The 20525-nt window shown below is 34.3% G+C and overlaps 1 protein-coding gene across 1 annotated transcript; it reads left to right on the forward strand.

The window, feature by feature from the left end:
- The first annotated feature begins 5422 nt into the window (after nt 1-5422).
- Nucleotides 5423-5854, forward strand: LOC131162649 (uncharacterized). The gene has a single exon (XM_058119257.1). It carries the CDS (start codon nt 5423-5425, stop codon nt 5852-5854), a length of 432 nt encoding a protein of 143 aa, XP_057975240.1.
- The last annotated feature ends 14671 nt before the right edge of the window (nt 5855-20525 follow it).

Genomic DNA, 20525 nt, shown 5'->3' on the forward strand with positions numbered 1-20525 from the left:
TTCTGACTTTTCTCTAGACGTGCGCCTCTATCTTGTGTCTGAATATGGACAGGCATGGGCTGGGTATAGATAATCAGAGGCTTTTTGCCTATATGTGCTATGCGGTCAACATCGTGTGTCAAAAAAAAAATTGTTTCCAAACTCGCAGTGCTAGCCCCTTTGATAATATCGCCCTTGGATCATCTAAGCTTCTTTGGTATTCTTTTGACCGACTCATCTTTGTTTCAACTCTGTGTGCTTTGCTTTTCCAATATTGATTGCTCCTCCAATTCGCTTCTTGGTGACTGCCCAATCGGGACTGTTTTGGGGAATGCTTCTAAGAAGATGGTCATCACATAGATTTTTGATATGATTGTCACATGGATAAACTACTTTTCTACCTCTAACTGAGGAGTGACCCTATGTTGTCACTTGTTCCCCTTGATGAGAGTACTCGCTCGCCTTCTTCTCTATATTCTCTGAAATTAAAGCTGCATCATGGTTGTATTGAGCAATAAAAGTGCGAGCTAAATCCCTCCATATGTGAATTTTTACCCGGCTACACCATCCTAGAGCTTCCCTTGTCAAACTATTTTGGAAACATTGAATGAGCAGATCATCATTGTCGGAATGTGCAGCCATCTTCTGGAGATACATTCCTAAATGAGCGAGCAGACACTCAGGCCCACTGAACTTCTCAAATTTTGGGATTTTGAACTTCGGAGGTAAAATCAAATTCGTCACTAGACCGGCATCAAAAGCATCCCCCAAAGCTTGCAACTGCTCTTTCTCCATGTTATTTTCATGATTCATTTCTAAGCTAGGGGTTTGTTTTTTACTTGCTTCTTCAGCCACTTTCTCTTCAAGCAGTGCCTGGACATTCCTTTTTAGTTGAAAACCCAGGTCCTAAGTTGTACGGACAAATGTGTGCAAGCTCGGGCCCAAGCCAGCTAACAACTTCACTGACAGTGATGAAAGATGCTCACTAATAGGTGTAGATTATGGTGGAAGCAATGACTTGCTTTCAGCTACATATTTTGGAGATTGCACAATCTTGCTTGAAAGGTAAATTATTTCTAATAATTTGATCATCTGATTCTTAATCTCCTGAATGTCTCGACAAATGTTCTCCTGAATTTGCTCGAGAGCTCTTACGCATCTTTCTAACTGATTCTACATGATCCCACCTTTCCACTTGGAATTAAAAGGAGATCGTCCTGCTCTACTTAGTTATGGAATCCCGGAGCTTACTCCTACCACCTTGGCACTCTGACTCCATAAGCATTTGACATGTGATTACTGACCCATTGGAGATGAAATCTCATGCATGGTTATGTGTGAATTTATGCATGAATGCATGCAATACAACCTAGGTAATCATTCGGCTAGAGTTTCGAGAAAAATCTTATCTATTAATATTCTCGGGACTAATTTTTTCCCCTTTACAGGGTACCTTAGGAGATAAATTTTGACATTTTTCATGAATGAATTAAGCTTTTTTCGAAACATAGGCCAAATAATATGGATGCCTAATATGGATGCTTAATATACAAAGCATTTCACAAACATATGTACAAAAGACTAGATTAAAAACATGTGGAGAAGGATGCAGATCCTGTCCCAAAGCCGAGGTAGGTCCATCTATTCCACAGGGTTCCTCAAGGCTCTACCCTGGGCAAAGGATTTTGCTAACTATATGTGGTTAGGCTCTAACTCCTATTGATAAAAAGGTTCCCAATCTGAACTCCACCCTCTCCCAAAAGGGTTTGGACAAAGTTCATATTGAGCGGAGTGGTTCGCAAGCCCCCACAAGTCCTGCCACTATTACACTCATTTCTAATCCTAGCAGGGAAAACTTGGGTATAGAGCATGCACAAGTGTGTGAACTTATCAATTTTAGTCTAATCCCTCTACCCCACATTTATCCACATGCTTATTTGAACACAACATTCACAATTAAATACATGCTTAAAAAAACACAGCAAAAGAAACAAAGTATCAAGCTTATTCAAAGTATTCACAATCAATCACATGCTCGACAAAATATTCACAATTGATCACATGCTTAACATGGAAACAAAATATTCACAAGTATTCCACCCTATATACACCATCACATGCTTTACCACAATATGTGGCATCACACAATGAGAGGGAGTAATTAAAAAGACTTATTAGATTTGAATTTTGGGATAATTGACAATTAATTAACGGCTCAATTCTCAAGGTCCCCAACAGAGTCACCAAGCTGTCGCGATATTCCCGAGGCAAACTTGGTTGAGGTGGTTTTAAAAATATTTTCGTGGAAAATATGGTATAATGGAGTCGCCACTAACCTTTTGGAGTGTGGTTAGAACACTTGATTACTACCCAATTAAGGGTAGAATCGTTCTGCGTTACCAGTGTCGGGTTTAGGAGTTTGGTTACGCGAGGGGAAGGTATTAGCACCTCCTACGCACCCGTTCTTACGAATGGTACCTAATTAATAAAAAATTATCCCACAAATTAAATTTAATAAGCCTTTGAAATTACTTCCTTTCAAAAAGTGTAAAGAAATGCACAAAATAAATACTATATAAGTATTTCCTCAGAATCGAGGCATACCATACTCTGAAGAGCTCATGCCTCCCTCTAAAATCATTGGGAAGGAAAATCGAGAAAATATGATACAAAGTAGACTTCCAACATTTTGAATTTTTGTAGGGTTTTTCTAAGTATGAAAATCTATTTCAGGAGGTTTTGGGATTCATTTGGGATAGAAAAGAGTGCCAAAAATGATTTTCAAATCTCAAAAACTTTTTCCTGATTTTTTTCCTATTTTTCTAATTTTTTTTTTTTTGTAATTTTTCATATTTTTCTGAATTTTTAAATAACAAAAAGACAATTAAAGAAAAATAAAGAAAATCAAGTCCCAAAAATATATTTTTTTAAAATTTTCTCTTGAGTTTTCTGAATTTTCTATGTTTTTTTAGTGCAAAAACAATTTTTGATCTCAAAATTATTTTTTGTGATTTTTTTATGAATTTTTCTAAATTTTTAGGAATTTATTTGAATTTTTATAATTTTTTCATATTTTTTTCAAATTTTGAAATAACCCACAATATAATTAAAGAAAGATAGTGAAAATTAACTCAAAAATATTTTTTAGAATTTTCCCCTGAGTTTTAAGAATTTTCAGCATTTTTTTTTTTTTTATGAACTTTTTTGTCAATTTTTCTGAGTTATTAAAGGTTTAAATAATAATACAATAAATAATAACTAAACCAATTTCACGTTGGTTTAGGGGACCCAAACCGATTCGGGAAGGAACCGGTCAAAGGGAAGTCAACCATTTTTAAGACCTAGTCAGGGTCATATCACGTGTTGCTTCCTGAGTGGGTGAGGGTAGACAGGTTGGATCAACGACGTGACTCGATCCTAAGCGTCCATTGAGCAATGAAGATCAAACATCTAGCAGGGAGCTGTATGAGGTTGGGCACGTGGGAGATAGGACTCAAGGTGTCATTGATCGGATAAAGGAGCGGTCACCGAGGGGCATGCGTTCATGATGACTTCTGACAGGGATGATCTTGACTGTTACTGGGAGGCGAGATCCAATGATGGGGGGTTGCTGGCTTTGGATCGCTGACTTGGGAGGATCTGGGTCGTTTCCAAGAAGCCAGATCCAATAGTTTTGAAGGAAGCCATGTAGCCTGTTGATCCTACTGACGGAAAGGTGCCATGTGTTCGAATCCAATGGTCCCGAGGCCTAGAATATTTAAACCAAAATTTTTGTGCTTTTTTTTTCATTTTTACATTCTTCGATCCCTTAGTCTCTCTCTCTCTCTCTCTCTCTCTCTCTCTCTCTCTCTCTCTCTCTCTCTCTCTCTCTCTCTCTCCCCTCTGTTCTTCTTCACGAACCAGACTTAGAAACCCTAGGGTTTCTGAAATCTTCGTTTCTACAACTCTCCTCTCTCACTCGGAGCTCTCTTTCTCCTCTCTTTTTCTCTTTGCGTCTGAAACCCTAAGTCTTTGTCTCACCCTCTACGAACCTACTCTCCCTCTGAAACTATGTTTCCACTTCCTCTGAGATTCCCTCTATCTCAAGGATTCTCTACCCTGCTCTACTTTGAACTCTTAATGAAGATCTATGAAGTTTTCCAAGCTCATTAGATGATTTGTTTGAAGATCCCCAGGAGGGTTCAATCGAGAATCAGGTGAGAGGGTTTTGAGCTAACCCTCATATTTCAAGATAAGTACAAACTTCCCTCCCTCTCTTTTTTCCATCTCATTTGTAATCTATGTGTGGGTGATTTTTGGTTTGTGATTCCGGTTTGTGATGAATGAATTTGTTAAAATTTTAGATCTAGGGTTTATGGAGGACTTGGGTGACGGTTCCAAGTTTCGGGTTGAAGACAAGTGAACTCATCTTCACCCAGTGAGTTAGTGCCGGGTTGACTCATATGAGTCAACTCGGGTGATCCCAAGTGAGTTCGATACGTGTGACTTGACACATGTAGGCTTGTGGACTACGAAGTGTTTTTGGAAATAATATGGGCCTTGGGTGTGAATTTTCAAAAAGGATCGGGATTAAGTTTTTGCAACAGGCTTGAATTAAATTTAGAAATGGACCTGGGTCAAATCTTTTTAAAAGACGAGCCTGGTTGGTTTAAATTTAATGGGCTTTGTGTGTTTTTAAAACAATGGGCTCAGGTTGATTTTTTTTTTTAAAAAAAAAAAATGGGTTGTGGGTTAAAATATTTTTACGGGTCTGGGGTTTAAGTTTCAAAAAATGGGCCTCATAGATTTTTGAAAATGAGCTGAGATTGATAGCATTTTGGGTTCTAGATAGAGAAAAGGGTTTAAAAATTTTGATGATATTTGGGATGTATATAAGTTATGTTTTATGTTTTATGTTTTATGTTTTATGTTTTAAAGTCTTCTAGAGTTTAAAGTCTTATAGCTTGGAGGCAGAAATCCCTTCGCAGACTTCTGTGATTTTCTGATTCAGTCGATGGTTTCAGAAAACCACGGTAAATCCATCGATGGTGATGTTTCCTAACCGTGAGATTGGTCCATATATGGAGATTTTGGATTTTTGTTGGATTTAATTTAATGATTATGATATTTGGAGTTATGATATGGAATTCTTATCTCTTTTCTATGCTATTTTCAGAATGGACTCTGGAGATGAGAATATAGAGGCTGAAGGAAGGGAAGGTTCAGATACTTCTAGTGAAAAGGACGTTGATACCTCCAAGGTGCTGCGGGGTATAGTTCGCCGGGTTAAGGCAGAGATGAAGAAGGAACCTAAAGAAAAAAACTGTCCACTTGCAGGTCAAGGCTGCAGCATTAAGGAGTTTATGAGGATGAACACTCTGACTTTTTTGTAAGAGGACCTGGTCTAGTGGCTGCAGAGAATTGGGTACAGGAAATAAGGGAGATCATGGTTGTACTTAATTGCATGGACGAGCAGAAGGTCCGTTACGTTGCATTCAAAATGACTAGAGAGGCGAAATGCTGGTGGCTTTCTGCGAAACTGCTAGAGGACCAAAGGCTAGAAAAGATAGCTCTTACCTGCGAAAGATTTAAGGAGTTGTTCTTTAATAGGTATTTCCCTTCGTCTGTTAGAGAGGAAAAGATTGAAGATTTCACTAATCTGACCCAGGGGGATATGACTGTTGTGGAGTATGCAGCAAAATTTGTGGAGCTTTCTCGCTTCGCACCATTTATGATTTCGAAGGAGGCAAGGAAGGCCAGGAAATTTGAAAAAGGCCTGAGACGCAGATTATACAAGCTGGTGGTGGGGTTTCAGGTACAGACTTTCTCAGAATTAGTCAATAAGGCTTCGGTGCTAGAGAAGAGTATCCAGAGTAGCACAGAGCCTTCAGAGTAGAAGAAAAGGCTTACGTCATCTAGTTTTCAGTATGAGATCAGTCAGGGATCAGGGAAGAAAGGAAAAGAGGTAGTGGACTCTGTATGCCATAAATGTAATAAAAGGCATAGGGGCGAATGCTGGTTTGACACTCCGAATTATTTCAGGTGCGGTAAACCAAGGCATATCAAAAAAAATTGTCAGGAACTATTACCTATGGTATCTATTCAGAACCAGGATCGGGGAAAACAGCAGGTACCACTTGGAAGAGGTTCTCCACCCTGATTGTATACACTTCAGGCTGAGGAGGATGCCATCAGAGAAGCAGGTATAGGTTTATGATTAAGGAAATTATAAATTGATTTAGTTATGGATGATTGAACAGTATACATGATGATCTAAATTTTTATAATGATGTGATTAAATGTAAATAATGTAGGGATTTGGGTGATATACATATTGAATTGTATGACTTAATGGATTCTAATGATGTAAAAGGATGATTAGTAGGAAAAATTTCGAGGACGAAATTTCTTAAGGGGGGAAGAATGTAATGGCTTGGAAAATTTTAATGATAAAATAATTGGGAAAAATAAAAAATAAAAAATATAAATAAGGAACAAAGGAAATGAGGGGAAAAGAAAATTTTAGAAGAAAAAGGGAAAAGAAATTTAAAAAGGATAATAAACAGGTGCTTGTCGACGAGCAGGATTTTCTCGTCAATGAGAGATGTTGTGAGCCTCATCGTCGAATATTTATGTCTCGTCGACGAGGATTAACCAAGAGGGTTTTGGCTGTTTTGAAACTTGTCAATGAGCTCACAGCCTTGTCAACAATTGTTCTTTAGTGGTTCGTCGACGAGTCTTATCTTCTCGTTGATGAGTCCACGTGGCAAAGATGAGTATAAAAAGGTTTGGGGTAGCTTCTCTGCGAAGGAAAATAATTTTCCTTCAGCTTTCTCTCTCTAAACTCATCTCTTTGCCTTCTCTCTAGCTTTCCAACTCGGATTCAGCCCAAATCGCTAAATGGAAGTCGCTACGATGTTTTAGGGAAGATTCTCTACACATTTAGCGGATCAGTTTCTTAAACTGGGCATTTCGGGAAACGCTCCTAAGTTAAGGTAAGGGTCTAGATTCTCAGTTTTGGGTTTTTTAAAAGGTTATTTAAGGTTTATAAATTTATAAATTGATGAAATTGTAGTTTATTTTGGATTATTTAATTAAACTAGGATTTTTGAACCAGGGACCGGGTGAGCATCACAGGCATCAGTTAAGGATACCTGTTGGTGTAATTCGAGGATTCAGGTAAGGGGGAAATTTATATATTAAATCAGGTTTTCATGAATTAAATGAAAATGGATTATGTTTTATTTACGTATATATGTTTCCATGTGGGTATAAAATGTCAACCATGTAAATAATATTTTTCTGAGCTTAGGGCTGCTTATTTAACTATGTATATGTGAAAATGAACTGATGAAAGTAGAAAATATTTTCAGGTTAATTATGTAAGAAATGAAAGGTATTTTCAGTATATAAACATTAAATATTGCTTGGCTTATTTTACAAGTAATGTGTTAGAATTGGTGTATTCCCAAGAGGGGGGGTGAATTGGAATTTTCAAAATTTTCTCCTAGGTAAGACTAGATGTTAACAGGATATTACAACCTAGGGTATTTCTAAGCAATCTCTAATGCGGTGATAAATATAATATATGGAAATTCAAATTATGCACATCATTCACACCAAAACATATACGTGCGGTAAATATAAAGTGCGAAAATATAAATAAACACACGATATGTTATCAGGGTTCGGCTAACTGTGCCTATGTCCCTGCCTCTAACTCGCAAGCCTGAGGATTCCACTAAAGGCTCACTTAAGGGTGGAGCGGCACTGATACAAACCTGGTCAATTAGCATAGGGCTGACCTCAACCTTTACAATCAGGTCAATTAGCGGGGCTGACCTCAACCTACACACCTTAACAGGATGGCGTACCTAGCTTTCCTAACCAGGTCTAAGCCAATTCAGGACTATTTCAAAGGGCTAGTCTCCCTCTTCAAGCCCATGCCTGGACTACAATAGTTTTGCTCAATAAATAAAATGGTACAGTGATTATGCTTTTAAATAAAGTAGATATGTACCCAGTTACGCGCAATCACATACACTACAAACAAGATATAATAAGTAAGCTCAGTGTGGTATAATATTTCAACTCTCAAATGTATTTTCTATTAGTGTAATGAGTGCATGAGAGTATCAACAAGCAATCTTTGTATCACAAGACATTCAATCAATAGATTCACACAAAGATGTCAAGTAAATTTCAACTGTATCAGTCTAAAAGATATATCAATCACGTAAATAGTAGATGACATATATGCTTGATTTGCAAAAAGATATATAGTCTTTGTATTCAGCAAATGATATGCAAATAAATATTGTAACAAAGATCTATATTACAAACACAAATATCTTCTCAAAGATATATCAATATGAATCATACAAGATATTTGAGTATGTTTTGAAAATGTTTTTGCAACACAAAGACAAATACAAGCTTCCTAAGATATTACAACACAAATGCAATACTCGGAAGCTTAGGCAAGTCTTATTAGGATAGGTTTATGACCAAAGCCGCCTAAGAATACTAAGGTTTAGCTCTCGTAAAAATCAATTCAATAAAAAACGAATGGGAGAGCAAACCTATCTAAACAAACACTCAATCAACTTACAGAGATTTTAATCAATGAAAGAGGGTAAGTATGAGTGATTGAAGTATACAAATGAGTAGTAGGATTTTTGAACTTGAGAGAGAATTTATTAATCAAGTAGACTAATCAAGTTACTAATTTTCCCAAATGAAGGGGTATTTATAGACACCCCATGAAATATAACCGTTGGGGACATAGTCGGGATTGTTAGAAAAGATTAATGATGTTTTAAGTATTTTAATCCTGATAAAAATAAGTTAACTATGGTAAAAAATTCTGGGCAACCCAAGAGTACCGGTCGACTAGAAGAGTTTCGTTCGACCGAAGTTTATATGGCTCAGTCGACCGGGCCAATTTTGAACTTCAGAATCGGTCTACCGAGAAGGGCGATTTTTCCAAAATAGTGAGGTTCGGTCTACCAGAATGAAAATGAACTATGGTCTCGGTCGATCGGATTACATGTCTAGATGCGATTTTCAATTTTTGCGAGGTTCGGTTGACTAGGCTGATTTGAACTAAGCCCATCGGTCGACTAGATAGTTGGGACAACTCCCGAGGACCCTCGGTCGACCAGACGGTTGGTATACAATTTTCTCTCGGTCGATCAGGAAGTCAAAATATTGACTTCAAGAGGGTTCGGTCGACCGAAGCCATTTGAACTACAATAGTTCGGTCAACTGGGGGCAGAATGAATTACACAGGTCGGTCGACCGAAGTTGCATATTTTGTGCAATTCGATCCTTTATCATGCAACAAACACTCTAAACAAAAGTATGACATATACAAGTGAGTGTGTGAGTGTCTTAGGGTCTCTTCTAAGCCCTTTTCAAGACACTGAAAAAATCCGATGTTGGTCGACCAAAGGGTGTTCCCTAAGGTCTTTCTAGATCCTTTTTAGTTTTTCTTGGTTTGGCTTACCTATTAGATCATGCATGTGATGTGTGTGATCTTATTACAAACCAATCCCTATTTACTGTTACAGACCCTTTGCATAGAAATGAAATACAATACAATCGTAAATTGAGTCTTTAGCTTCAGTTTCTCTTTGTGCTATCACTATGATCTGCCACTTAGAATTCCTGCATATAACCTCAAACACCCATTAGATATAATGAGTATTTGTCATTATCAAAACCGGGCGTGACCTATAAGGTCAACACAATGTATGAACTTTTCTGCTAAAATGTGTTGCATGGGTGGATAGTAATGCTGTTTGAACGTATGTTATATGTATGAGATGTATATTATGTAAAAAATGCACTGTTAATGAAATTTTATAAGGACCATGTTTCTTTTGTTTGATAATGCAACCATGAATGCAATGACAGTTAAAAGGAATTGTAGACTAATTGATGACAACTAAAAGGAGCTATGTTATCAAATTCTAGCGCATATCTATGTGGACTAACTGATGTACAGCTAAAAGGAGCTGTAGTATGAATGAATGAAATGAAAATGAAATGAAAAGGAAATGTGAAGGAAATGGATATGAAATATAAAATGTGAATGATGTAAAATGTGAAAGGTTACGTAAAGTGAAATGTTATGAAATGGATGGTTGAATAACAACAAACAGAATAATGTATTATGGTATTATCAAGTATTTATTCTAATAGAATATGTTACGCTAAAGCGGGGCAAACTCTTTTCCTGAGGGCTTGTTGAGAAAGACGAGTACATTAGTAGTATTAGATGTAGCACTAGGCTACATAACGCACTAGGACAAAGGGAAACTACTTGTATGAGAGGGTATATTTCCTTATTCTTGGGGGCCTTTTCTGGTAAACTTTGTATGAATTGTGTGAGTACGAGATTAATTTACACTTGAGGGCTTACTGAGTAAGGTCAGTGCCCTAGTGTGCTTCAGTTGTGATCTTTGGGTTGTCTAATGTATCAGGGCAGAGAGGTGCTACTTGTATGGGTGGGTAATCACCCCTATCCTTGGGTAGTCTTGTGGGTGAATGTTTTGCATGTGTTTGATAGGGTTCAGAAAATGATTTCGGAATATATGTTAATGGTTTTGCAAATGATATTAAAATGTTGATTATAATCTCATGTTGACCACATGTTGTTTTTAATATATATTATTTCTTTCCCTTATTGAGATGTGTCTCACCCAATTACAAATTTATCTTCTCAAGACCACCACGTAAACGAGCTTAGAGAAGCGCGAGGTTGATAGCATTTTGGGTTCTAGATAGAGAAAATGGTATAAACACTTTGATCATATTTGGGATGTATATAAGTTATGTTTTATGTTTTATGTTTTAAAGTCTTCTGGATTTTATGAATGGTTGTGAAACATATTGGTGTTGTGAATATTGAATATTTTTGGAGATATGTATAAATATGAGAATACAGGTGATGATTGGTTATTATGGGTTATAGATGGAAATAGTAAACTCTGGTATTTATTTTTATGATTGAGGCGCATAGTTATATTTTTCCCTGCGTACATGGTATTTATTTATGAATTATTAGGATTTAATCAGGTATAACACACCGAACCGGGTTTACGGGTTCAGGGCATTGCATTATATCTTACAACTACTCACAATTACCAAAAACTAAACCCCGCGCTGGAGCTGGCTAATCTCGATCGCCAGAAGGTCCTGAAAAATGAGTTGTATATTGGGGTGAGACACTTCTCAGTAAGGATGGAATAAATTATAATAGTGTGTGGCAGATGAGTTTTACTGTATACAAAACATACTCGTTTATTAATTAACAACAACAATAAAGACACATGTAGATTGTTCTCACACGTGCACAACCATTATTTATAAGCGAGAGCTCCCAAGGATTGGGGAGACTACACGCCCATACATGTAATGCCCCTTTGTTTTGATACCGTTTGTAATTTTACCCTTTTTATTTTGAGTGTGGCTATAACTGATAATTATCAGGGCATTCACCTTACTCAGTAAGCCCTTGGGTAGAGAATTTTACTTCGCTATAATCAATAATGCATTTTAACTTCACACACATGTACTCACACATATTCAACATCAATCATACCCTAGAAATCAACGTATACACGTATCATACATCATAACAGAACACATCAATATTCACAAGACATTCAATTCACATGCGCATACTCACGTCCACCGTAAACAATACATAAATACTTCACTTCTGCATTTCACTTTTGGTGGTTCTCAAGGCATCCCTCCCCATCATTCCCTCTACGTACTAAGTGTCCCTCCCCATCGTTCTCAACACATACTTCACTTCAGACATGCTACACTTTCACATTGACCTATTCGTAGTAAATAAGTAAAACGACCTCCTGCCCTATCACGTTTTACCCCATTTATATAAATGACAATATAACGACCTCCTTAAGTCTTGTCAACATTATATTGCGATTTATATCATGGACAATATAACGACCTCCTCATGGTTTTCCAACGTTATATTGTGAATTATACAAATAACACACAATCACCCGAATACACAAGCTTAGATACCACAATGACTCACAACCAGTTTATTATAAAGAGTTAATCCCATGCCACACGATTTGGATGTCAACCATACTGTTATATACTATTAATAAATAATATACCCTACCTTATTGGTTTTTACCCAAATATTAATTATAATCAAAACTAACGTTTTCAAATGCCTAATCCGTTCAAAAAAACATACATATATACACAGACTTATATACTCAAAATTAACCAGTTTAAATTTAATAAAAAGTTGGTATAATTTATTCCCCTTACTTGTTCCTCGAAGTTTTGCCTAAAATGAATGGGAGATGAAAACCCTAACTTTACGGAATCGCCGCCGATACTGATCTAGCAACCCGAGAAAGATGATCGAAGAGTGAGAATGGCTTCGGGTGAGCGTAGAAGTGAGAGAGAATCACGTGAGGGATGAGAGAGAGAGAGAGAGAGAGAGAGAGAGAGAGAGAGAGAAGTTTGGAGCTGAGAGAAAGAGAGGGAACTAATTTTTCTAAATAAAATGACCTAATGTCTATTTATAGGTTCTCAGCCCCCACAGGAAACCGTCGACGATTTTTCTGTGCTTGAAAAAACCATCGATGGTTTGGCACTTGAACGCTCACGGTAGTTTGCCCTGCAGGAAAACCATCGACGGTTTTTCTAAGTCCCATGTAACCGTCGACGGTTTGGTCCTAGCTAAACCTTTTTCCTTCCTTTTTCTTTTCTTCTCTTTCCTTTATTTATTTCCCTGTTCTTTTATTTATTTTTCTTTTATTTTCTAGGTTTGGGTTATTATAACTTTAATATTTATTTATTTTTATTCAGACCTATTTCAATGGGAGTTATGATTATTAAATTTCTTTATTTTATTCATTGATTAAGGATGTGCTTATTGTTTCTTAGAGTATTCAATGCATTTTGGGAAAAAGTATATGAAATATTGTACATTAATTATAAAACCGACCACATTTATAACTAGTGTTGTTATATTTGAAAAAATATATATTTTGCATTTAATACTATGTATTATTAATAAAAATTTAGATCAAAATAAATTAAAACTATTAATTTTTTCTAGTTACAATTTAATTTATTAAATTTTATTGCATTGCAAAAAGACCTATTGACTACTAAATTACTCGACTAAATCCTTTCATCAAGATATTGTAAAAAAAAAAAAGTAATGAATTAAAATCACTAAATTTATGAACTTTTTCTTTTACAATTCAACCCACAAACCTTAAATTCAACACAAAATAAAATAAATATTAAGTATCTAATATAGATCGTTTGCTCATTTTACCAGTTAATTAACTTTACTATATCATATTAATTATTAATAACCAATTCGATCTTATATGATGATTAATTTATTAATAAATTAAATAAGAGTTTTTTAGTTCAAAAAAATATTTCTCTAAATAAATGATTTAAACTAAATAAGAAATTTTCTTAAGAAATATCATCAAAAGACAATAATAATTTATTTTTACTTGAATTTAAGTTTTTAATAGGTAAAAACATTTTTTAGTATATAATCAAAAATAGATTTATTTATAAAAAAAAATTTTAAACTAGATGAAATAAATATTGCACACTTAAAATCTAACTAAAATGTTATAACAAATTATTGAACAAACATATAAAAAATATCTTATGAGTTTAAACTAATAAATTTTATGAATTTCAATATCATAGTAATTTAAAAAATTTTATTGTAAGCTATATTTTCATAATGAAAAAAATAAATATATATATATATAATATAAAACAATGGAAGCGTGAGGAAGCTTCAAAATGCCAATTTTAAATTCTTAAATTTTTAGAATTTTAAAAATTATAAGCTAATTATTCATTTGTTGCAATTTTATCTTCTTTAATTTTTTTGGTCAACTATAATTAAATTGTATTTTAAAAAAAATTAATAATAATTTAAAATTTTTATTTCTTTACTTCTACTTATTTCCACCCCGGAATTCTCTCACAAGTTTCCTTTCTTAAATTCTTGGATTTTTAGAATTTTGATAATTCTAAACTAATTATTCATCGGTTGCAATTTTATCTTCATTAAATCTATTGGCCTAATTAATTTATGCTTTTGGAAAATTAACAATAATTAATTTTTTTTTATTTCATTACTTCTACGTATTTTTGCTCGAAATTCTCTCACATTCTCTTTTGTATTCCCACTTGAAATTCTCTCACATATTTTCTTTCTGAAAAGCTTAGATTTTTTATTTTTAAAAAAGATAAACTAATTATTCATTGATTGCAATTTTATTTTATTTAAATCTAGTTATTGATTATAATTAAGTTATGTTTTTAAAAAATTAATAATAATTTGAGAATTATTTTTCCTTATTTCTATATATTCCACCTAAAATTCTCTCACATATTTTCTTTCTTAAATTCTTAGATTTTTAGATTTAATGGTTTTATGAACTAATTAAAGCTAGTTACAAATGGAAAAAAAAAATGATATGTTAATTGGATATTAGAATGGGTTTAAAAAATAAGTAAAATTATAAAAATATAAAAATAGGATATAAATAACTAACACACAATAAATTTGATTCAATGATAAAATAAGCTATTCATAGCTTAATAAATTTGAATATTTAATGATTTTATGTACTAATTAAAGCTAGTGAAAAAAATTAAAAATGGAAAAATGATATTTTAATTGGATATTAGACTGAGTTTAAAAAACAAGTAAATTTTAAAAGAATATAAAAATAAGATGTAAATAACTAATAGACGGTAAATTGATTCAATGATAAAATAAGCTATTCTTAAATTAATAAATTTTAATATTTAATGATTGTATGTACTAATGAAAGCTGGTGAAAAAAATATTACAAATGGAAAAAAGTGGTGGGACCTTTTTGTGTTTTAACCCAATAATTTTCTATCTGTTATGAACAGTATAAAAATTAATGATTGTCACCCCTTCATTTTTCACCACCATAAATTATGTGTTATTCTTATTGCCTATAAAAGGGTCCTCTCTCCCTCTCATTTGGATATACAAAAAAAAAAAACTTGAAGTGTGTAGACGAATAGAAAGGATGTGAGAAAAGGAGAGATAGAAAGAAAGAGAAATATTTTGTACAAAGTCAGTTCCAAATCATCTTATAATCCCTCCTAAGATAGTAAAGTTTTTTATCTCATCCACTCGTGGAGTAGGCATAGTCGGACCACGTAAAATTTTTGTCTTGTCTCTATTTATTTTTTAGCATATTTTGCAACACGTTATTAGCACGAGACTTTAACTATCTAAGATATTTCTTTAAATTCTATTTAATTTATTTCTTGTAAATTTTACTATACAAGAATATAATATTCCTCAGAAGAAAATATGTCTTTTAAAGTTTAAAGAGTATCAATCTCTAGAAGAGATGGTAAATATTTACCTCTTGAAGAGGATAAATTTTTAAACTCCCGAATAGATATTAAAATTGAACTCCTGAAGAGGTAAGACGTTTATCCTCCAGATGAGGTAGTACATTTAACCTCGGGAAGAGGTGGTAAATTATTACCCATTTTCATATTGTGATTGAAATCATACTCCTAAAGAGTATTTTCCTAAAGAAACATATTTAAGTACCCCCTGAAAGGGTGGAAGTAATATTATATCTATTATTATCTCAATTTTATTTCAATTTTTACATTTTATTTTTCTAAATTGCCCTATTATTGTTAAGATGTCAAACCTAAGTAAAGTTGAATTTGTTCCCCTTCACATTAAAAGCAATAATTATTTATGATGAATTTTTGATGTTGATATCTATTTAAATGCAATGAACATGGGAAACACTATTTCTTGACCTAATAGGTCATACTCTGTTTTAATTATGACAAATACTCTGATATTTAATATCTATCAAGTTTGTGTGCAGGTTCATATTGGTAAGATCATATGATGACATAAGTTGACTTGAAGAATAAAGACCTAGAATAATCATTTGTTGTAATTTATATTAAGTTTAATTCGGATCTATAATAGTGAAGTAGGAATGGTCTGTAATAATTGATGTGCATTATGCATGTAGGAACTGATAAGTTTAAAGACCTTAGAAAGACCCTAGGTCCTTGCACTTACACTTAATATAGTCCCCATTATCACCTATACTATCAAGTAAACTATTGAATTGAAACAGGACTTAAGGTATAAAAATTATAGGGCTTCGAGTGACCAAACCTTGGTGTTGAAAACACCTCGATCGACCGAACCGTTGAGTAGTCAGCATGTTGACCCAACTTCGAGCAACCAAACCAAAAAGACTTTACCATCTTCGGTCAACCGAACATTTACCTTAACTTTTTTCAACTACTCTGGTGTCTGAATATTAGCGTTCAAATCACCCTCGGGCAACCTAACATGTGAGTTTGGTAAACCGAACTTGAGACCGGCAACCGAATCTTGTACTTTTAGAAAATCGTTTTGGTCAGCAAACTGAATCCTCATTCAGGCACCCGAATATGGAAAAGTTACTTTTTCCCATGTGTCTATTTGGGCGACCGAACCTATGGCTCGGTCGACCGAAACTCTCAGGTTGACCTAATTTTTACTGTGGTTAATTGGGATTAAACAAGGTTAATTTTCTTAAACTATTTTAAAAGAAATTTAATTATTCCCTATGTATCCCCAACGGTTATAATTTTGGTCCTGCCTATTTATATGAGTTCATTTGCTCATATTAGTGATTGATTAACATTTTGATTAGCAACAAAATCCTCTGAAATTTTTCAAAGCTTATTCTTTCATACAAACTGTGTACTCTCTCATACAATCATTCCTTTGCAAAATCAATCCTTGTGAGAGTTCTTTGAGTGGTTATACATTATTCTCATTTACTAAGAAACTCTCATTGTGCTGTATATGTGATTTTTAGATTGAGAGTTGAGCATAAGGTTTTTCCCTCGATTTTATTTAATAAATCTGTATATGGGAAAAATATTGCAGCTAGTGAGTCTTTGCATCATTATTGAAAGACTCATTGAGCTTGTGTTTTTGTTTAAACAAGAATCGTTTTCACAAGCTTACTTTTGAATATCTTTTTTGTGCTTAAATATTAAGAAAATATTTTTGAGATATTCTGATTACACCTGGTGAAAATCTTTGAAACCCTAAACTATGATTGAGATATGTAGTTTCAAAGATTAGCTTGTTGATACACTCCCGTGCTTGATTGGATATAGTCATTACTATTGAATGTTGATTGCACACATATAACACTGAGCTTATAGTTCTTACATTATTGGTGTGCATTGATTGATACTAGTGCAAATCTACTTGATTGAGAATCATATAATTTGTACACATCATGTATCTTAAATTGGTTATATTCCAAGTATGGTCCGAGGGGGCGTTGATCCAACCTGGAAGGGTTGGTTGTAAAAGGTTGAGGTCAGCCCTGTGTTAATTTGACCTAGTTGTATTTTGGTGCGGCTCCATCCGTGAAGTGAGCCTTAGTGTAATCCTTGTACTTGTGAGTTAAGGCAGGGACATAGGCGTTTTGTTGAACTTCGATAAAATATCTGGTGTTATCTCTCTTTACCTGCTTTACCTTACATGCATAATTAGCTTACTTATGTAATTTAATTTCAGCATATATATTGATTTATTTTGTATCTGCACTAGATTGACCCTAGGGTTGTGTAATACTACCACTGGTTAATTGACCTAGGGAAGAAATTTTAAAACACCAATTCACGCCCCTCTTGGGATTACAGTAAAGCTAACACTATTTTAGATGGAAATACCGCATCCCTGCAGGATTGCACAAAATATGATTTTCCTCCGTCATCATTTACATGAAGAATTAAAGACTGGATACCTCATTATCAAAGACCCACTTATCTTATAGAAAAATTTAAAGGATATTGTTGGAATTGGTGTAATCCCAAAAGGTGTGGTGAATTGGATATTTTGAAAAATCTAGGACACTTAAACTAGTAGTAGTATACCACAACCTAAGGTCTTTACTAAACAGTTCCAATTCAGTTGATGCAGGAATATTTAGATATGCTAAGCAAATGAAACAGTTCCAGTATCTCAAGTAATCATAAACTATATGTAAATATCAGTGCAGTAATTAAAGCGAATAAATATAAGTAAATACTGGAAGGTAAATAGAGTAAGGTAAAAGTGACACGAGAAATGTTATCAAGGTTCGGCAACCGTGCCTACGTCCCCACCTCTAGAAAAATCCGCTTAGAGGATTCACTACCTTTGCTCACTTACCGGGTAGAGCGACACCGTTTACAACATCCTCTCCTTACTGGGTGAGGGAAACCCCACCTATACAACTGATCCTTATAGGCTAGGTCACCACCTCCTTAGGGCACACCTCGAATACAATCAATAAATATAAATTTTGTGTACAATACTAGTGCTTCTATACTAAACAAATATGTACCACAATATAACCAATGCACTTTGTATGATAAAGATTTATGCTCAATAGAGTCCATGTGAATATATCTCTCAAAAGCAATAAGTAAGAGATATGTGAGAGATAATGATCTTTGAGTTAAACAAAATGTATGCTAAGAACTCTTCAAAGATCTAAAGCTTGAAATGATATCTCCAACAAAAGATTATTTTCAAGATGAAGTATAGGAGGTGTTAGATACAACTCACAAAAGTATTTTTAAAAATAAGCACAAAAAGAGCTCTTGAGTCATGCAATGAAAATTCCAAAAGACTCACAAGCTAAGAAGAGATTTTCGCTACAATATTTATCAATTAGAAATAATATGGGAAAAATCTCAAAGCTAACTCTCAAGAAATATGTTCAAATAAATATGTATATGTGAGAGTATAAGCTTAAAAGATGTTATATGAATGAGCTAACAACAACAAAATCAACCACTCTTCAAGTTGCAATTGATTTGCAAATGAGGAGTATATAAAAGATAATGCTCTCTTCTTTAAAAATATTTTAGCAAGAAGAATGAAAGAGAGTATGAATAATATGCTAGAAAATTAAAATATGTAAGCAATGAGAGCACAAAATATTTTAGAGAGGATTTTTGCTAATCAAGCTCCTAATCAAGAGTAATGAAGGGGTATATATAGAATTCCCGAAAATTATGACCGTTGGGGACACAGAGGGAATTTTAGAAAAAGTTTAAGTGAAAATTAACCTCGATTAGTGCAGTAAAAACTTGGCAACCCGAGAGGTTTGTTCAACCGACCTAAGGGTTGGTCGACTGACCATGCAAAAGAATAGTGCAAACCCTAGGCATTCGATTAATCGAGCACACGACCGATCGGTTGAGCCCTCTAAAATTTTTCAAAATAAAAGAGGCTCGGTCGACTGAGATAAGGACCGGTCGGCTGAGCCAAGGGTGATTTCCAAACCTTTGTAGGTTCAGTTGACCGGGTTATTCGTAGGTCATTTGATCGGTCGATTGAGAGCGCTGAAAAGGTAGACCCTAATGGTCTGTCGACTAAGGAAGATATGTTCATTTTAGGTTCATTCGGCCGAGGTAGTATAATATTCCTTAGATATTGGTTGGTCGACTGAGGTGTTTATAACGCATGGGGGTCAGTGACCGAGGCCTTTGAAAAATCAAGGTATGCCCAACTTTTGACCTAATAAGATAATCCCTACTTGTATAAGTATAATATTTTAGCTTAAGGGATTTTTCATGAAGTGTGTAGGGACTTAAGGTCAATCTATGGCCATTGAGCATTAAATCTTATCATGCATTCAAATGCATTATTACAAACCATATAATTACAGACCCAAAAATATAATGCAATTTACAATATAAATACAAATGTCTTCAACTTTTGCTCTTTGTATTGCCATGTCATACGCCAGATGATATTAACTTCAAGTTCCTTATGGCTTCCAATGTATCCTTACCATCCATGCATGCAAAATGATAATTCTATTCACATGCTCAATACACAAGTAAGATACTTTGGATTTGTCACAATCAAAACAGAATAAGACTCATAAAGTCAACATATAGATTTGACCATAAAAATACTGTGATTTTACCAAATGCTCGACATGAATGATTCCACTTGAGGTTGCAAGATTTTAAAACATTCAGTGAATATAGCTCAGCTCTACATAAGATTAGCTCGAAGTTAAAATTATGTGGTGAAAATATTACTGATGAAGACATGCTTGAAAAGACATTTACTACTTTCCATCCCACTAATGTACTCCTGTAGTAGCAATATAGGGAGAAGAAATTTACTAAATTTTCTGAATTTACATCATTTCTTCTTGTTGTGGAGCAAAAAAACGAGTTTTTGATGAAATTCACCAAACTCGTCCAACTAGTTCAACCTTATTCATTGAAGTGAATATGAATACATCTCGCAGTTAAGGACGAGGTTGTAGGCATGGTCATTGGCATGGTTGTGACCATGGTTGAAATAATCACTGGCATTGACGTGAGGCTGCAATCCCATAGAAGAGTGATGACCCCCAAAAGCCAGATAATGATGAGGATCAACTACTCAAACATCATGAAAATAAATGTTACATATGCGGAGG

The sequence above is a fragment of the Malania oleifera genome, chromosome 8, assembly GCF_029873635.1.
Source record: "Malania oleifera isolate guangnan ecotype guangnan chromosome 8, ASM2987363v1, whole genome shotgun sequence".
Lineage (NCBI taxonomy): Eukaryota > Viridiplantae > Streptophyta > Magnoliopsida > Santalales > Ximeniaceae > Malania > Malania oleifera.